The 16653-nt window shown below is 40.9% G+C and overlaps 2 protein-coding genes across 2 annotated transcripts; both read left to right on the top strand.

Annotated features, from left to right (window-relative positions):
• The first annotated feature begins 6579 nt into the window (after nt 1-6579).
• LOC111262349 (uncharacterized) lies at nt 6580-11940 on the top strand. Its single transcript, XM_022836543.2, has one exon. It carries the CDS (start codon nt 6809-6811, stop codon nt 11195-11197), a length of 4389 nt encoding a protein of 1462 aa, XP_022692278.1. The 5' UTR covers nt 6580-6808; the 3' UTR covers nt 11198-11940.
• A 1003-nt stretch (nt 11941-12943) lies between these two features.
• Cnep1r2 (CTD nuclear envelope phosphatase 1 regulatory subunit 2) lies at nt 12944-16018 on the top strand. Its single transcript, XM_022836549.2, has 3 exons — nt 12944-13332; nt 14088-14195; nt 14537-16018. The coding sequence occupies exons 1-3, from the start codon at nt 13305-13307 to the stop codon at nt 14776-14778; spliced, it is 378 nt and encodes a 125-aa protein (XP_022692284.1). The 5' UTR covers nt 12944-13304; the 3' UTR covers nt 14779-16018.
• Nucleotides 16019-16653: the final 635 nt, after the last annotated feature.

The raw sequence follows: 16653 nt of genomic DNA, 5'->3' as shown, positions 1-16653 counted from the left end.
TCGCCTCAAACCGTTTCCTCCCTAGGGCTGCCCTGCAAATAACGCTCCAGCAGGGCCGAAAACGGTGGTATAGAGCGCTACCAGTTGATGTAAGCATTAATCACTTTGTTGGACGGACAACTGACACTTCGCGGATACGTACGTGAAAACAGGAACGCGTTACGACAACATTCGCCCTTCTCTCCGTTTTAAACCTAAAGAGAAATGAGACTAGGGCTGCGATTTTCACCCCGTGGAAAAGTTAAAGCGATCAAAAGAATCTAGAATAACAATACCTGCCAGCAAAACATTCTAGTCATAGAGACAAATGCGTCTCGTCTTTCAGAAAAGCTATGATATAGTAGTACCTTTGCAATCTTCATAGGATATATCTTTATCTCGCACTACTTTACTTCCACCAACAAGCAGGCAAGCGCGAGTTGTACTTTTTATGGTAGAAACATAATTACGATGTAGAGTTAAAACTTTAATATTTATGTACAACATCAATAAGGAAGAAATTTGAAAAATCAATGAAAATTTCGAGCCTCAAGAGTAAAATAATGTACAGTATCCCTCAGGTTAAAAAATTGTCATTCCCTGTTAAAAGAGAAACATACACTTTATAAAGTCGTGAAAATAAATACTACAGTTGGGTAATGATGTTTCGCCTATGACGACTGGCTTTCAACACAAGGTCAAGTAGCTATATACAATTTTGTACTTGGTATCACCGCCTCACGTGTTTTTAGTTTAGTGGGCAAACAGTTCTAATTACACCATCAGGGGGTTAGTTGGGTAAGCCCATTCACGACGGATCATTACTGGCAATGTGGACAACATCAAATATGGTCCTTTACAGCAATCAATCATAGGCGCCTGGTATGATGAGGGACATGAGAGCATGTCTGTCAAGCTCGCACAAGCACTCACATAAATTTTACATCCATAATGACAGGGATATGCGAATAGATCGCTAGCAATCGAATCAAGCCATATCATATCGGTTACTTCTCGACGCTGTCCGATGCTAAATTACTCTCAAGCGAGTATGCTAATCTTTAACAATGCAAGGCCAGCATAAGACTGGTATTGACGCACTGAGGATATTCTATAAGCAATACGATATTTTTCTCTGCCGCCGCTATCTACGACTGTCAAAGAAGCCAAGGCAGATTACAGAAATCTGGGTCTACTCTGCACCGTTGCAGACACAAGTAATGATGTACCGATTGCAAACATTTTGCGTTATTATTATAATATATATATATTATATATACAATATACATATTGTGCGCCATCGAAATGAATCAACGAATGTCAGGTAAATGGATTGGATTACCATACATCAATTATTACCTATCGATATATATAGGTTGTAGAAAAATATACGCCGCCACCTGGGACTACTCGCAAGGCATCAGGTATCCCACTAACATGTGAAAAGGAATCCAACTTCTTATTGTCAATTATCTAACTGTGCAAGCTTGTTTTTCTTCAAGATTCGAAAAAGTTTCCTGCGTAATTCTATAATATAATTATCACCACGCAGTTTAGAAAGCGGCACACCCTTTTCAGTGCCTCAAGTTGTTAAATGATGTAGTTCTTCTGGAAGTTGAGGAGCTTCATGCTAGTAATACTCTGACATTTAAGGCAACTTGCAATCTTCTTTTTGCACAACGAACGATAGTGACTTCGTTGGGGTCGATTTTAAGAATAATATTCCTCGTTTGGTACGCTTTTATCGAATAACTGTTGCTACTGTTGGTGCAAATCCAGCGGGTCAGTTTCTTGCAGAAGCGCTTCCGGTTGACCAGTCGCACCACAAAGGACGTCTGTATCTGAATTGGGTGCTTTTGGCTGTTTTGAAATAGTTAATCTGTTGATAACCTGACTGATAACGATATGTCCTTTTTGTTTGGCTTCACCTGCTCTGAAAATATGACCACTTTGTATCACTTTGCCGCTACAATTTTACATGTCAAACCGTACTTCCTTGTCTTTGCGTTTATCTCTAGTAAAATATATTTAGAAAACAAAGCCATTGCGTAAGTGCTTAAAATATCGGAGACTCCTAAAAACATGAATGGAAAGCTATTGCTTTTTACGTACTGATTTCACGCAATTGACTATTACTTATTATTACGTATTACTTAACTATAGGATGCTGATGATATTTTGTATTATTACTGTTGTCTAGATAGGCTTAGACATTAAAAAAAAAAAGTACTTTTTAGCTAATAGGTTCTTGATTGTATGAATAAACTTGCCAGTTGTTGTTCCAGTTGTTACAGACGGAAACGTCGTTGTCCGGTCCATAGAATCGTCCCACACCGTGAAATCATCCTGAAAGATTACTCAAAATTAAAAAATTTTCACAGTTACTAATTAATACTCTGTATTCGATGAGCAAGAGGATTAGTTTTCGCTTCTGCGACTTATAAGGGAAATTGTCCCTCATGCCTTCTGCAAACCTAGTGTCCAATAAATATATAATACAGACTGGAGTAGTAGTTAAATCTGTAGTTACAGTTAAGTAAACGCAGGAATTATGGGACAGGCAAATCTCAAATTGAAGCCTGTTCAACGGACTGAAAAGGACAGTTTATTATAGCCCATACTTCTGTAATAGTCTGCACTGTGGGTCTCACATTCGGCTGAGCGGCACGAAGGACCGTGTCTGGCTGTGTAGGACAAAAAGTTGCATGTTTCACTTTGTCGGCAGCGTCGTGTTCTACCGATGACATACTTTCTGATACAACGTTATTTTCGACTGAAAAAGAGAAGTTCTCCTTTTTTGGCTGGAGCGTTATTTCCTTTACAGTGCAGACATCCGTGTGTCACTAATATTGCAACTTGTTTCTATCTGGAAACCAAAGTTGAAGGCAAATTGCTTACTTGATAAGCATCCCGAACACAGCAGAAGCCTAGCTTTTTACATGCGTCTCGCAATCTTTATTCAGATGCGGAACGTGTGCTACGAAACAGTATAGAGCAAGGCTGTGCCTACCGATTTATTGCTTGGCCCACTAAACCTCGCACCAAATGCTTAATTAAAATTAAGCCTTGGGGTCGACTAATAACTTGTACCAGATATAATAATATTAAGAAAATAATGACAACAAAAATAGAGCTAGTCAAGTCACAGATCGATGTACTGGCTCCACAAACGAAGTTTACAGCACGCTCATGACAAACTATTAGTCAGTCATAGTCACTAGACCAGTGATTTGTCGCATGTTACTTATGCTAATATAGACAAGAATAATTCACACATTGACGAACAATTTATTTTTTAATCATATATCAAGGCGATGCCGTCATATATTTTAACGCACCAATTTGCATTTATTTGACGGGGTTGTTGGCGGGCTTGGGGTTTGTCAGGCTTCTGGCGGAGCGGTTATGCTGGCCGTTATTTAACGACCTTTGGTACCTATAGGAAAAGCTACCCTGGACACGGACGGTGTGTATGGTTCACGTAAGTTGTGTAAACAGTTCTTTATGTTTATTGTTAAACAAACCAATCGCCATCTATGCGTGGACAATAAATTTAAACGTTTAAAAGGCCGCCAAAGTATAATTGTTGCACAAAGCGTTATTTCACAACTGATACCCTAAAAAGGCACGATGCCGTTATTAAGTTTAATGTTTTTAATATCTAGAGTTTATCTAATCAACCACTATTAGAAACGTTTTGTTCTGTTACTACGGTGGAGCTTTTTAGCAATAAACATAATAAATGTAAGAATATTGTGTATAGCTGAAACGCGACCTCTATACCGAATAAAAAACTACATTGAAGGCGCTTACCGAAGACTTTTGATGTTATTTTTAAAACACTATTTGTTTTTAAACTTCTACTAGAGACGTTAGTTTTTGTAATTAGATAAATTTGCTTAAAGCAAAAGATATAATGATTGATACGTCTTTTAAACACTCTGTGCTGTTTGGAAGCTATATTTTGTGGCAAGCAAGGTTCAAAAGATAACGAAAATATAATATAATACATAATTATATCCGTCCATTATCGTTAGATTAGAGTGTACCACCTAAGTGTACATTTACGTTGACCTGAATCTAGTTCAGCCAACCGTATTGTATCAAGGTCTTACCTATATCAGTGGCGAAGCAGATGAGTAGTGGATATTGCAGGCGGGCCTCAGTGTCTCAAGCCGCAGACTACCATGGTTTTCTGCGCGTATCTGTGGCCTTCAGTCCAGCAGCGAGGTGTGACCTGGTTCTGCAGTGCAGATCCCACCGCTGCTGCGAGAAAATGTCAGCAACTGTCGTTCGATTATGCGCAAGCGACAATTCCATATTCTCTATTCATCAACACTATCCCGTTATAATCATCATCCATTCCTCAGCCTCATCTAGAGTTTTACGATTCGCCGGGCGTGTATAGACTCAAAATGGGTCTGCAGTACCAAGTGGTTCAGGCACGGTCACGATCAACAGATAGGGGCATTGGCTGTATTTATGAAGCGCAACTAGTTGTTTAATTGGAAATGTTTGATTTGTGCTTATTGGTAGCTGCGAAAGAACCTTGATAGCTAAGAGTGAAAAATAAATATGGCAAGATAATGCGCATTGTCTAGGAATTTTATCTTTTCAACGCTAAATCAAATAATTATGGACAAGGATCCAGTCGTTTAAGTGCAGAGGCTACTTAATCGTTAAATGAAAACAAACATGAATCAAGGATTTTTCAAAATATTTATTTGCCGCCTACATTCCAGTGCACGTACGATGTAGCTTGCTGGCCAGTCATTCTCTCCATTATATTTGCTACGCGGCACGTTTTCTATGCTTACAATAATTATTTTCTATTACTCATGCCATATCGGTGTTAGTTAAATAAATGGTCGGACATGCATTAAAAGATAATGCATTAATTCAATAGTAATCACACTCCTTAAACTTCATACGTTTGTATACAATGTAATATTTCTTTTCTACCTTCGATTCGATCCCATATCATAGATTCTTTACGCGTACGACACCGATAGCAATCGCTTTCCTTAAACTTCAAACACTTACTTGACACTCTCTTTAAGTTTTGTACATCTATTTAGTATCATTAACAATGACTCTAGTTAAACATCGGACACTAGCCCAACCTCAATGGCGATAAGTTTTCTTAAACGCCGTATCGTAATATTATTCCGGTGGAAGTTCACCTGGGGCCAGACAGATTTTTGAGATGTCAAACCAGAAAAAAAAGCGGACAGGGAATTCTACGCAAATGACGCAACTGGCTTTACGATCTCCCAGAGCAACGTTCTCTGCTGATGCGACCGCTGAAATGGATAAAGGCCACGAAGAGGCCTCGATGCTAGGACAAAGTGAAATGGCGTCGGTCTTATGGAACGCCAACTGGTGCGTATGTGCGAAAACTTTTATTAATTCACAATTAAAATCCGTAACTATACCAAATTGTTCATATCCATGAAAAACAAATGTACGATTGAATTACAAAATATTTTTTGTACAGTTGACGAGCACTTTCAAAGTAACCAATTTCCTATTTTTCTTAGTTAATGCTTTTTAAAGCTTTCTGTTTAGGTTTAGATATAAATAGATTTTTGATTGAAGTTCGCAATTTGAACTTAAACTTCTTAAAAAAAAAACTAATTTTACTTGAGTAGGTCATAAATTGACATTAACCTTTGTTATATATAACGTACGATTCCATTTGTAATTCAGTATTGCGCTCCAATGGACTCTGATAATTAGTACAAAAAAAACCAAATAAAACTTGCAGATATAAATTTTAATAGAATCGGAACTTTCATGCTTAAAATTTTCAGTGCGCTACATATAATAGATACAAGTAGCTTCATAGAAAATTCACAGTAGGGTGCTTCATTGGATTGTTAATATTGAACGCTAGGTTTTACTGAGTGCATTCGATTCTGTTGACCTACAACTCTCCAGCCTCTTAGTCGAAAAATTCGCACGTCAATCCGTGTTTATCACAGGAGCGTACTCAAACGCAGTGTAGATTTGCTTCACAATACTCGTACACAATTAGACCATTTATTTAACTGGCAGGCAGTAGTACCATAGAATGTTTACTAAGCATACCTCATCTTCCAATAGCTCGTAGACCCAACCTTACACATTGCTAACAGTTTGCATCGCTTAAACGATATGATCAAATTTAGGATCGAGTGGATAGCGACCAGAAGGGATCTCTATAAAACAGCAGACCCCCACTTGGTCATGTTTATATAGCATGTGTTCAATTTAACCGCTCAACAAACTAGAAAAACCAAGAGTCACATGCAATTTCCAGATACTCTATTGACCAGCATCTGATGGATTTGCTGGTTGTATCGACTCAATTGTTTGAATTGAGCTGCTTTTTCTCGTAGCCAGTTGTGCAAAGGATACGCGCATTCACAATCGAAAAGGTTCTTTCTTTTTCTATCCGGAAACTGTTCTTCGATACACGTTTGCAACACTCCGTCAATCATCTATCAACATAACAGAGAGCACAATGGAGATAAATTTAGCTCGCGCCCAACACTTAGCAGAAAGTACGAGCCTTCTATGCTGTGCGTCCGCTCATTGTTGTGCTTCTCCTCCGGCGAATTGGTGTTGTTGCCGCTCAGTCTAGACAGTGTTATCGGGGAATCACTCTGTGTGAAGCGGCTGATGCTGGTCGTGTCTTGCCTATCTGTAAGTCGTAATAATATATAATCACCTTGTGCTTGTTTGTGGTTATAAGTGGTCTGTCTAGGCCCCGTGCTGTACTGACGAGACCCTTCAGTGAAACATCAGTTGGGGACCGCTGACCCCGAGGTCCCGACTGCCTTGAATCATGTATAACGGAGTCGGACTACAGACTGCCCGAGGCAGCGGTACCAATGGGTATATACAGCGCAACCTCGGCTTTGTGAACCGCAATCGGCAGCAAGTGAAATACAACACTGAAGAAGATATCGAAAAATTGGACCGCCAACTCAATAGCAAGCCAAACCTTGCCATTCTGGAGCATAACCGCCGACGGCAGATCGAAATTGAATGTGTCAAATATGAAGAACAGATGATGCAGCAAGGTTACGCTGAAGACGAGGTGCAGAAGAAGGTTGTTCGGTACCGCCAGAAACTTATGGAGAAATATGAGAAAGAGGCGGATAAGCGACCGAAAATCGCTTTGGACGAACTTGGGAGACCACTAGCCAAGGAAAGCCACGAAATCGCCGAGGCGAACCAGCTAAAAAATGACAAACTCCGTGAAGCGTTCGGAATCGACAAAGACTTCATTGATGGTTCGTCTTTCGATCAGAATGCTCGGAGAGAAAGACTTGAAAAAGAACGCCAAGAAAAGGAGCGGCAGCGTGAAGAACAGCGCAAACTTCGCGAGAAGCGGGGCTTTGTTGATATGGGCGCTTGTGGGGACACTGAGGAAGAGGGAGCAAGTCCACCAAAAAAGAAACAAAAATCAGACGAAAAAAACAAAAAGTTGTCGAAAAAATCGAAAAAGAGCTCCGTTGCGGCTGCACCAGTCAGCAGCAAGAAAAAGCGGCGAAATTCTCCATCGAGTTCATCATCTACTTTATCATCGAGTTCTTCATCGGATTCTTCTACGTCATCGGGTTCATCTTCGTCAAGTTCGACCTCCGACTCGTCGTCTTCATCTTCGTCGTCGTCGTCTTCGTCATCATCGTCCAGTGACTCCGAATCGGAGGATAATGAGGATAAGAAACGTAGGCGTAGGAAGAATATCAGAAAGAAGTCATCTTCGAATAAGGATAACAGCAAATCGGCGAATGAACAGAATAAGAACAAGAAGAGATCGCATTCTAACAAAGACAAGGATAGAAGCAAAGAAGACCATTTGATTCGCAAAAAAGACGAAATCACAGCGCATAGTAAACTCCGCCATGTGTCGCCTGCTAATGGCGGTGGAAGAGGAGACGAAAAACGAAACCGACGAGTAAATTCTGCAAAAAGTCAAAAAAGGCACAGGCGAGACTCTTCGCTAGGCCAGGAGGCCAAACGACAAGTAGATGGTAAAGGCGATGGCGGTCGTTCTCGCACGGATTCAAGAAAGTCGCCTAGTCGACGTGGCGCAATTGAGGAAGAAGTTAGTCATTGTAACACATGGGGTAGTTCGTCCCCCCAGGCCGAAAGATCACGTGCACGTGATTCGAGTGATGAAGGCACAAAGGGACGTCTTGATGGTACTACTAAGTCCAAGAAGAAACACCACAGTGAAAATAATAACACAACCGACCAAAGAATACGAGGGGGTAGTCCATCGCCTCACACCCACAGAAGGAGACATTATTCTTCGAGCGATGATGAGCCCTCGAGAAAGCGAGATACTGATAAGTCAAAGAAAAAACATGACATCGAAAGAAATAAGGAAGAACGCGCCGTCGAAGAATACCGGAAGAAAGACCGCGCTCACAGATCGTCGGACCGAGTTAGAGAGGACCGTGAACTTCGAAAAAGGAGCAAATCACCCCAGATCCGAGGGCAAAGGCAAGATTCGTCTAGTAACGATGGTTCTGATTCGGACCGTGACAAATCTAGGATACGACGTGAAGAAAAACAAAACAAAGAATACTTGAAGAGGAAGGACCGCCATCGGTCTTCCTCTGATGAATGCAGTGAGAAGTCTAGACGTGCTGTTTCCGGTGAAAGAGACGTGAGCCGAAAGCAAAAGGGGGGTCGACCTGAAACTTTGAAAGATGAGCGGACACGAGGGAAAAATAAGGATTCGCGGCGAAGCTCGTCCAGCGACAAATCCGATCACAAAAAAGATCAATGGCGTGATCGACATGATGAGAGCTCAGACGTTGAAGAACGAGGCCGTGATCGCTTTTCGCCGGATAGCGTCTCAAAACGTAGAGAGAAAAGTAATCGTCACGACTCACCCGAAAAGCTCTCCGAGCACCGGGAAAAGAACCGTCGGAATACTACTCCAGAAAAGCGTTCAGCACGTAAGGACAAAAGCCGTCACGACTCTTCAAGTGATGAAAAAACTTCTTTTAACAATAGCCATCGTGACACAGCGCATGAAGATATTGACGACAACCGTACCGATCGACGGGAGAAACATCATCAATTTACATCAGATGATGAACATTCGGATACCTCACAAAAAGGTAGTCCTAACGAATCTCCTGATGTGCGCTCTGACCGTAGCAAAGACCACCGTGTATCATCTGTAGACAGTGGAGATGCGAAGAAGAGCAGCCATTTTGTTTCGCCTAAGGGGGATTCGAGCCGGATGGAAGAGAATACTGGAGCAGCTTCATCCGATGCTGAACACGAACAAAGAGGCTCACGCGATCAGGACCGCGATAAGCACTCGAGGATACATCGCTTAAAACGGAATTCCTCAGAAGAAGCTAAAGAGCCCAGCAGGACTGATGAGGTACGGCCAGTACAAGTCGAAGTATTTGAAACAGTTGAAGTTCACGAAAATCCCAATAGGGATCAAGAAAAAGATATGAAATGTAACGAGGACAAAGATTTGTCACGTGAAGATGACTATAACGTTGAGGACACGCACCCACGCAAAGAATCGGAGCAAGAGAGATCGGATATCGAAATGCGAGAGGTTGAACCGAAAGAACGAACTGAAACGGTGATCCCCGAGGAGCCAATTATAGAAAGAGATGAAAGGGATGCGAAAGAAAAGGAATCACTTCGCATAGACGACCAGCGAGAAGCATCTGAAGAACAACAACGAGACAAATCTGAGGATAAAAGTTGTCCAGAAAACAAGGCAGCGGATCGACGGCGCAGCGAATCTCGGAAGAAGTCGTCTAGCCCAGTCTCACCTTCCCGAAGGCACCGTAGCTATTCTCGAAGCCCACAAAGAAAATCATCGCCATCGCATGATGAGCACCGTGCCAAATCTCGAAGCCTGTCAAGGTCCCAGCAAAGACACTCCCGCGATCAGCGGGATCGCAGCCGCTCACGAAGCAAAAGAGAACGGAGTAGGTCTCGAGTACGACGGGATAGGAGTCGATCACGTGATAAGAAGGAACGCAGTCGATCCCGAGGCCGGAGAGACGGAAGCCGAACCCGATTCCGAAAAGATTTGCGGAGTGGTGGTGGTAGACGCGATGCAAGCCGATGCCGGGGTGGAAGGAATAATCGGAGCATTTCTCGTGACCGGAGACGATCAGTGGAGCGGCACGTTACTCAACGACGGCGAACAAGGTCGAGAGATCGACGTCGACTATCTCCACGTCGACGTTCACCGATTGCGCGATCGCGTTCTCCAAGACGCAGGTCGTTGGTAGCCAGATCGCGATCCCCGCGACGAAGGCTTTCCCCAGCCAGGTCTCGTTCTCCTCGTCGGCGATCGCCCATGGCAGTAAGAAAGCGTTCCCCGGCGGGAAGATCCCGCTCACCGCGTAGACGGTCTCCAGTCGCTCGGTCCCGCTCGCCACAACGAAGACGGTCGCCAGTGCGACGACACGATTTTTCGCCACGGCGACGGGCATCACCCAGACGTCGATCCCGCTCAGGCCGACGCACGCCGCGAAAGTCGCCTGCGATGCATCGTCGCTCCATATCTCCTCGTCACCGCTCACGAAGTCGTTCCACCTCAAACAAACAACGGCGCTCAGCAGATAAGGTTCTTCCTAAGAGTTACCAGGATGCCAATCCCGACCGTAGGCAGAATCGCTCGGATGTATCTTCCAGAAGGAGAAGACTGCCTGCTGCTAGAAGGGACAGTAGCAGCTCATCGGACGATGTCAGTGACGAACATGAAGCTGCGGCTACAAGAAAAAGCAAGGCGCAACAGTTGGGAAAGCCGCGCCGACGTTCTTCATCGACATCTTCATCATCATCCGATGACAATGCGGTGCCAGCAGCAACTAACGTAGATAAGGACAAAGCCAAGGAAGAAGCCCCGAAAAAGCCAACGCACGACGGACCCTCATCAACAACGTCATCTTCAAGCGATAATGAGCCTGCAACTGAAGGCAACAAAATCGATGGCCGAAACAAAAAGGGGAGTAGAACCAACGGAAAGCCAAGAGATCGAACCGCCTCAGCGACAAGCTCTTCTAGTTCGACTTCGTCATCGTCAAGTTCGTCAAGTTCTTCCTCAGAGGACGACATTAACGACGCAGGTGGCGGCGGGGACGCTGCTGTGTGTCGCAACAAGAAACACGTAAAAACCAATAAGAAGCGACTCGTACACGCCAGCTCATCAAGTAGCGAGGAGGAGGAGTGAGAACTACAGATGGAACCTGGCAAAATAAGATCAATTTTTCCAAGCGTGTTTTGCCGGACGCCGATGCGGAAAAATTATTTCGCACATATAGAAAAACGAAAACACCTATTGAAGTGTTGACCATGAGAAAGTGGATAGAGCGAGAGGGAAGTGTATGCGAACGAAGTATGGGGAAAATTGTGATTTCTTGCATCGCGGCCAAGAAAGAAAACTATAACAATAGAATGGTGTCTGATGCAACTTGCCACCACCAACGGGTCAGCTGGATCCCAGGAGAAAAGTCCCAGGTTGGCATGGTCAAACTTCTCACCAAATTCAATGACGGAGCGCACATTAGCATGGAGCGCTGAGCAACCCGTGTCGATATATAAAGGATTTCTTTGTTTCTATAAAATATCTACTGTCGTACGGTTACTACGACAACTATTACTGTAAAGGATCTGTAGAACGAATAATAAACAATATAAATCTATATAAATATCTTTAACACACCGTAAATAACAAGTAGATATCTTGTATTACATACAAAAAACACTACATCGTACACAAACGCATACATTCATGATAAGTAACATTGAACACTGACACTTAAATACACATCATTTAGTTCGATACGTATTAAATAAACAAAAAATATATATACTTCGCCACTTAGTTTGATCCGTCGATTTGCGCATCAAAAAAAAAACATTATTCGTGTATAATGTCTAAAAACGAATAAAATAATGTATTATAGAAAACGCTGTTATGTTTCTTAAATGTATTTAGGTGTGTATAATAAACGTAAAACTAGACTACCGACGTTTAAGCGATAATAAGGATAGAAATATACTATATGGCTAACTAAATTTTGACATCTTCAATTGACAATTGACTTCTAAATTAAACTGAAGCCGATATCAAAATACTAGTGTTGTTAACACTGAAGCCATTCCGATCAATTTGTGGCACAGAGAAAACTTTTTTATAGCAAACAAATCGCAGGACATTAAGGCAGGCAGTTAGAAGTTAGCGCGCAGTTAGAAGGATATGAAAATATTCGATCTGTCTCCTTAGTTATTATTCCTAAAAAAAATATCTAAAAGATTTTTTTTTATAACATTAGCTTAGTATTATCGTTCAGTGTGATGTCATGCTCATTTCTATGATTCAAGCGTTAAAGCAAAAACTTGTCGTATCAGTAAGCCTTCCGTGTATTCATCCGTTCTAGTATACTCGTAGAATTTTACAAACTCAATTCGTGGTGTCCTATGGTCATTAATGTAAATTACACAAAAAATTAAACAAAATTATGTTACTATTATGGAAAAGGAGTAGTAACAAGAAAAGCGTATATATAAAAGACGGAGCAATTTATATAGTTTTCTTTACTCTAAATTTCATGAAACCACAATCCTGACAAACCGGCAACAGCCGAGAAAGGTAGTATGATACAATTATTTGACGCATTTCTATGCAGCTGTACTGTGCACGTAGAGCACCCGAAATTGCGCTTATTGGCGACGTCTCAAACCAAGCAACCATAGAGGATTCTTTGTCTACTCGATTGCCTACGTACTATTCTTTATTTGTAATTTTCTTCACCACAACGATATTAAATGAGGCAATTAAGAAATAGCCCAGCTAACTTCTGCCGCTTTGGTCACAGTTAAGAAAACCATAACATCGTGCGCGTTGCTAAGGGAAGCTTCTATGGCTACCTGCGAGAATAGGACAATGTCGCTCAATCTGCGGCGTTAGCTATCCGTCTGCTTGAGCTGAACGTGGAATGGAGCAGCGCTCGTTTCTGGGTGTCTGTGTGCATGTTCACGCAGGTGTCCAGGTTATGCCAGCCATTGATAACGAGATCGTACGCAAACCGCTGACAATGAGAAATAAACAAAGGGAGAGGAGTCTTCGACAAATATTCGCGTTCTGGCTCTGCTGATTGAAAAACACTGGTCACGAATCAATTTAAAGGAAAAAAGATTGTGGCGTTTTTTGGAAGTTGCTCGTTATGGCGCCACCGAACACCAAAGGGAAATAAGCAGTGACTAGTGCTGCTCTAAAGTGCTTTGAATGAAGTTGGTCTTGATTAGCACATTTTGGGGATTCGTGAAGAACGACCATGACTTTAGAACAGACAGCCTGTGAAGGTAAGCCTGAAATCACCGAAACCGTGATCGTGGAACTAGTCTTATATCCTGCATGCGATTGTGCAAGATTGGTCTGTAGTGGGTTGATAATGAAATACTGCTGTTTATTTGTACAGTTACATTTTCAATAATTTTAGGAATGAATCTAACAGTTCCTCTTCAATTAATTTTTGTCGATATTTAAATAAAAATAAAAATTGTTTATTTTCTGAGTCACACAAAAATGCGTGAAGTATTTATAATAGCAAAGATTTTGATACAGGTCTGTCAAATCGTTTTAACTACGAAAAAAAAGGAAAGTTTCTTTTCGAACGTCTGTTGTTGAGGTCTGGCATGCAGTGCTTGTTTCATTGTAGATGGTTTCAGGACGTTTCAATTATACCGATGCCTATTCTGCTATAAATTATGAGCTTGGTCTAATAAAGTTTTACGGTAAAATGTTTCAGTGTGTAAGAAAATGCTTTCACATTTATCTCTTGAACTAATTGTAGTTATATCTTAGAATTCGTAAACTTCTTTTTGGGCACCCAAGTGGTACTATTTAATACTTTTCTAATGAGATAAACCAATGACCCTTGGTTACATTTTTTTAATTGTTTTATTATTGAACGGAGCTGTAAATTTTTTGCTTAAAGAGTCCTATAATTTACATCTACCTCAAAGATAGTCCTTAATACTGCACCTACAATTGACAACTTGAACGTCAGATGACTTTTCTATAGTTTTTAGTGAACTATTCCTGTGTATGATTGCAGATTTGAAGGCGTTCGAGCGCCGTCTGACCGAAATCGTTCAGTTCCTTCAGCCTCCAACAACGCAATGGAGAGCTTTGCTGGCCTTTGTTGTTTTGTGTGTTGTTTCTGGTGAGTAAATGATAAGCTGAAATTTTTTTGACATGCCGACAGTAAAAATAATAGGTTTACAGAATACATCGTTTCAAATTTTTTACTCGTGCAGTTCTTATTATAATACAATTCCGTTAGGAATCATTGTATAAAATAAAAGACAACCCAAACGCTCAACTAACACTCACTTATATAAGTCAGAATTGATACATTTAATATAAACATTTCTTTCCTAATAAAGAAATTCATATATTCTTATCTCTAAATGATAAGTAATTTTGATAAACCCGCACGACTACATTAGAAACTCTGCTAGTATGTTCTTCTCCATTGTAACTTTGATCTTGTTTTGTTTCCAGGTGCAAATATGTGGCTATTCGATCCCGAAACGTCGCGGGTTTCGCTGTCAGCTTCGCTTCATAGCCACTGGTTCTTTTCCCTATCAGTAATAACGTTAATGGCGTTATTTGCATGCGGCGTTCACCGGCGCGTCGTGATGCCGGCCATTATAATCCAGCGAGCACGCAACGTTCTCGAGGAATTTAATATGAACTGTGACGATACAGGAAGACTCATACTCAAGCCCCGTCCTCAACAGTGAGCTCCAGCATTTCGTACACCTACAGTGCACCCATGTGCTGCTTAACTTGTTCACAGCTGTTAAAAAAACTGTACAATACCTAACCTGATAAACACATAAAAAGTATTTTAAGAAATGCATATTGAACTTTCCTTTTAAACGAACGAACGATGTAAATACAGGAAAAACCAACGACTCAGAAAAGTATGGGCCCGCATATTACCCAAGTATATTGTAGCATGTCCAGGAACAGTGAACGAGCGGCTGATAATCGGTGTGCTATTTTCGTGAAAAAAGGAAATAGAAATTAAGGGAGGAACGAACCCACGATTATGGTGAAAGCCGCAATTCCGTACAGTCCTTGGCATGTTTATTTGATAACGTAGCTATGCAGTTTGGAGCCTTCGGGAAAAGGCAACCAGAAGCAAAATTTTAATTTAACAATTTTCATATCTCTACTCCACATTAAGTAAATATTGGAGGCGAAAGAATTTGTCAGAGAGATCAGTAACATTAATAGAAAGACAGGAAAAAATAAAAACGTAAACATATTCAGCGTTTCCTTTCTATCTCTCCATCTGTGATAAAATTGCATTGAGCGGTCGGCTGATATTTGCCTGACTCCAAGGAGCGAACGATTGATTCTTGTTGTACTTGCACCCGTAACAGTATATAGCATATGGATATTACCGATCATATAGCGGACAGGCAAGAGAAGAATTCTGAAAAAGAAGTTTAAAGAAAAGGGCATTAAGTTTCCTGAAGACAAGGAAGCAATCTTTGAAATTCTGCTATAGGGAGCGCAATATTTGTTAATATAATATATATAATAATGTTATGTAATATTTGTTATGCTAAGCATGAAGCTGATGTTTGTGATATACAAGAGAAAATACGGGTACTGGCCATATATGATTCATTGTGAACCTAACAGTAAATTATTTAGTTACAACATACTTAAACCGCTAATTTAAGTGGTTCAAGCGAACACAGTTAATTAATAAGGCGTGGCAATTACCTGAAGTGATGAGGTAAGCTATAGAACTATTAGATTTCCTCAACAGTAATGTTGCACGAATCAAGAGATCTTTACTATCGCTTGTATGGTACAAAAAGCTATTTTGACACTGTAAATTGAATTAACTTGAAATTCTTTACCGCAGAACGTTTCGGGCAATACCACACAGTAATCATAGCAACGCTCAAATGGGATGGAAAAGAATGAAATGAAAAATAAAGTCCTTTTTGTTCAGCCAAAAAATATTAGGTAATCCTGTAATTTCATATTTCTTGGTTATTAAAAAACTACGAGGACACTAAGAAGGTAATTACTAGTTGTGTTTTTTAGATTCTACATGGAAATGAAATGAGGAAAATATACAACCGTGAAACGTGAGCCGGCCGGCCGTTGAAGTCTTTAAAAGTCGGTATTGATAGCTATCATTATTGAGCAAAGACCCTTTATAACGATTTTTCAGTTTGACAGGCCTCATAAACTGCTCTCAATTATACTCTTGAAAAATTCCCTTCAACAATTTTTGGATTATTTGGTAATCCATAAACGCCAAGTAATGTCAACAACAATCTTCTCAATCAAACTGCTAGTCCGTTCTCGTCCGCCACACTAATTAGCATCATAATGCTTAGATGAGGGAAAGCATTATGCTTGCATGCTTTATTTTGAGAGACAAAGGTAATCAACTATTGAGCGATACTGGCTACAGAAGCTGAAGTTCGAGCTCCAACAACTCTGCATTATTAAAAAATTACCCATTATTTATAATTTAAATTGAGATAAATTAAGGTCACTATCTAATGATATATGGATGGAGTTTAGAAATAAATTGCTGAACATGCATAATTTAGTGATTTTAAACGTATGCGCAAACTTTCATA

Source organism: Varroa jacobsoni, unplaced genomic scaffold (genome assembly GCF_002532875.2).
Source record: "Varroa jacobsoni isolate VJ856 unplaced genomic scaffold, vjacob_1.0 scaffold_655, whole genome shotgun sequence".
In the NCBI taxonomy this organism is placed as follows: Eukaryota; Metazoa; Arthropoda; class Arachnida; order Mesostigmata; family Varroidae; genus Varroa; species Varroa jacobsoni.
This window is presented reverse-complemented; position numbering and strand designations above follow the sequence as displayed.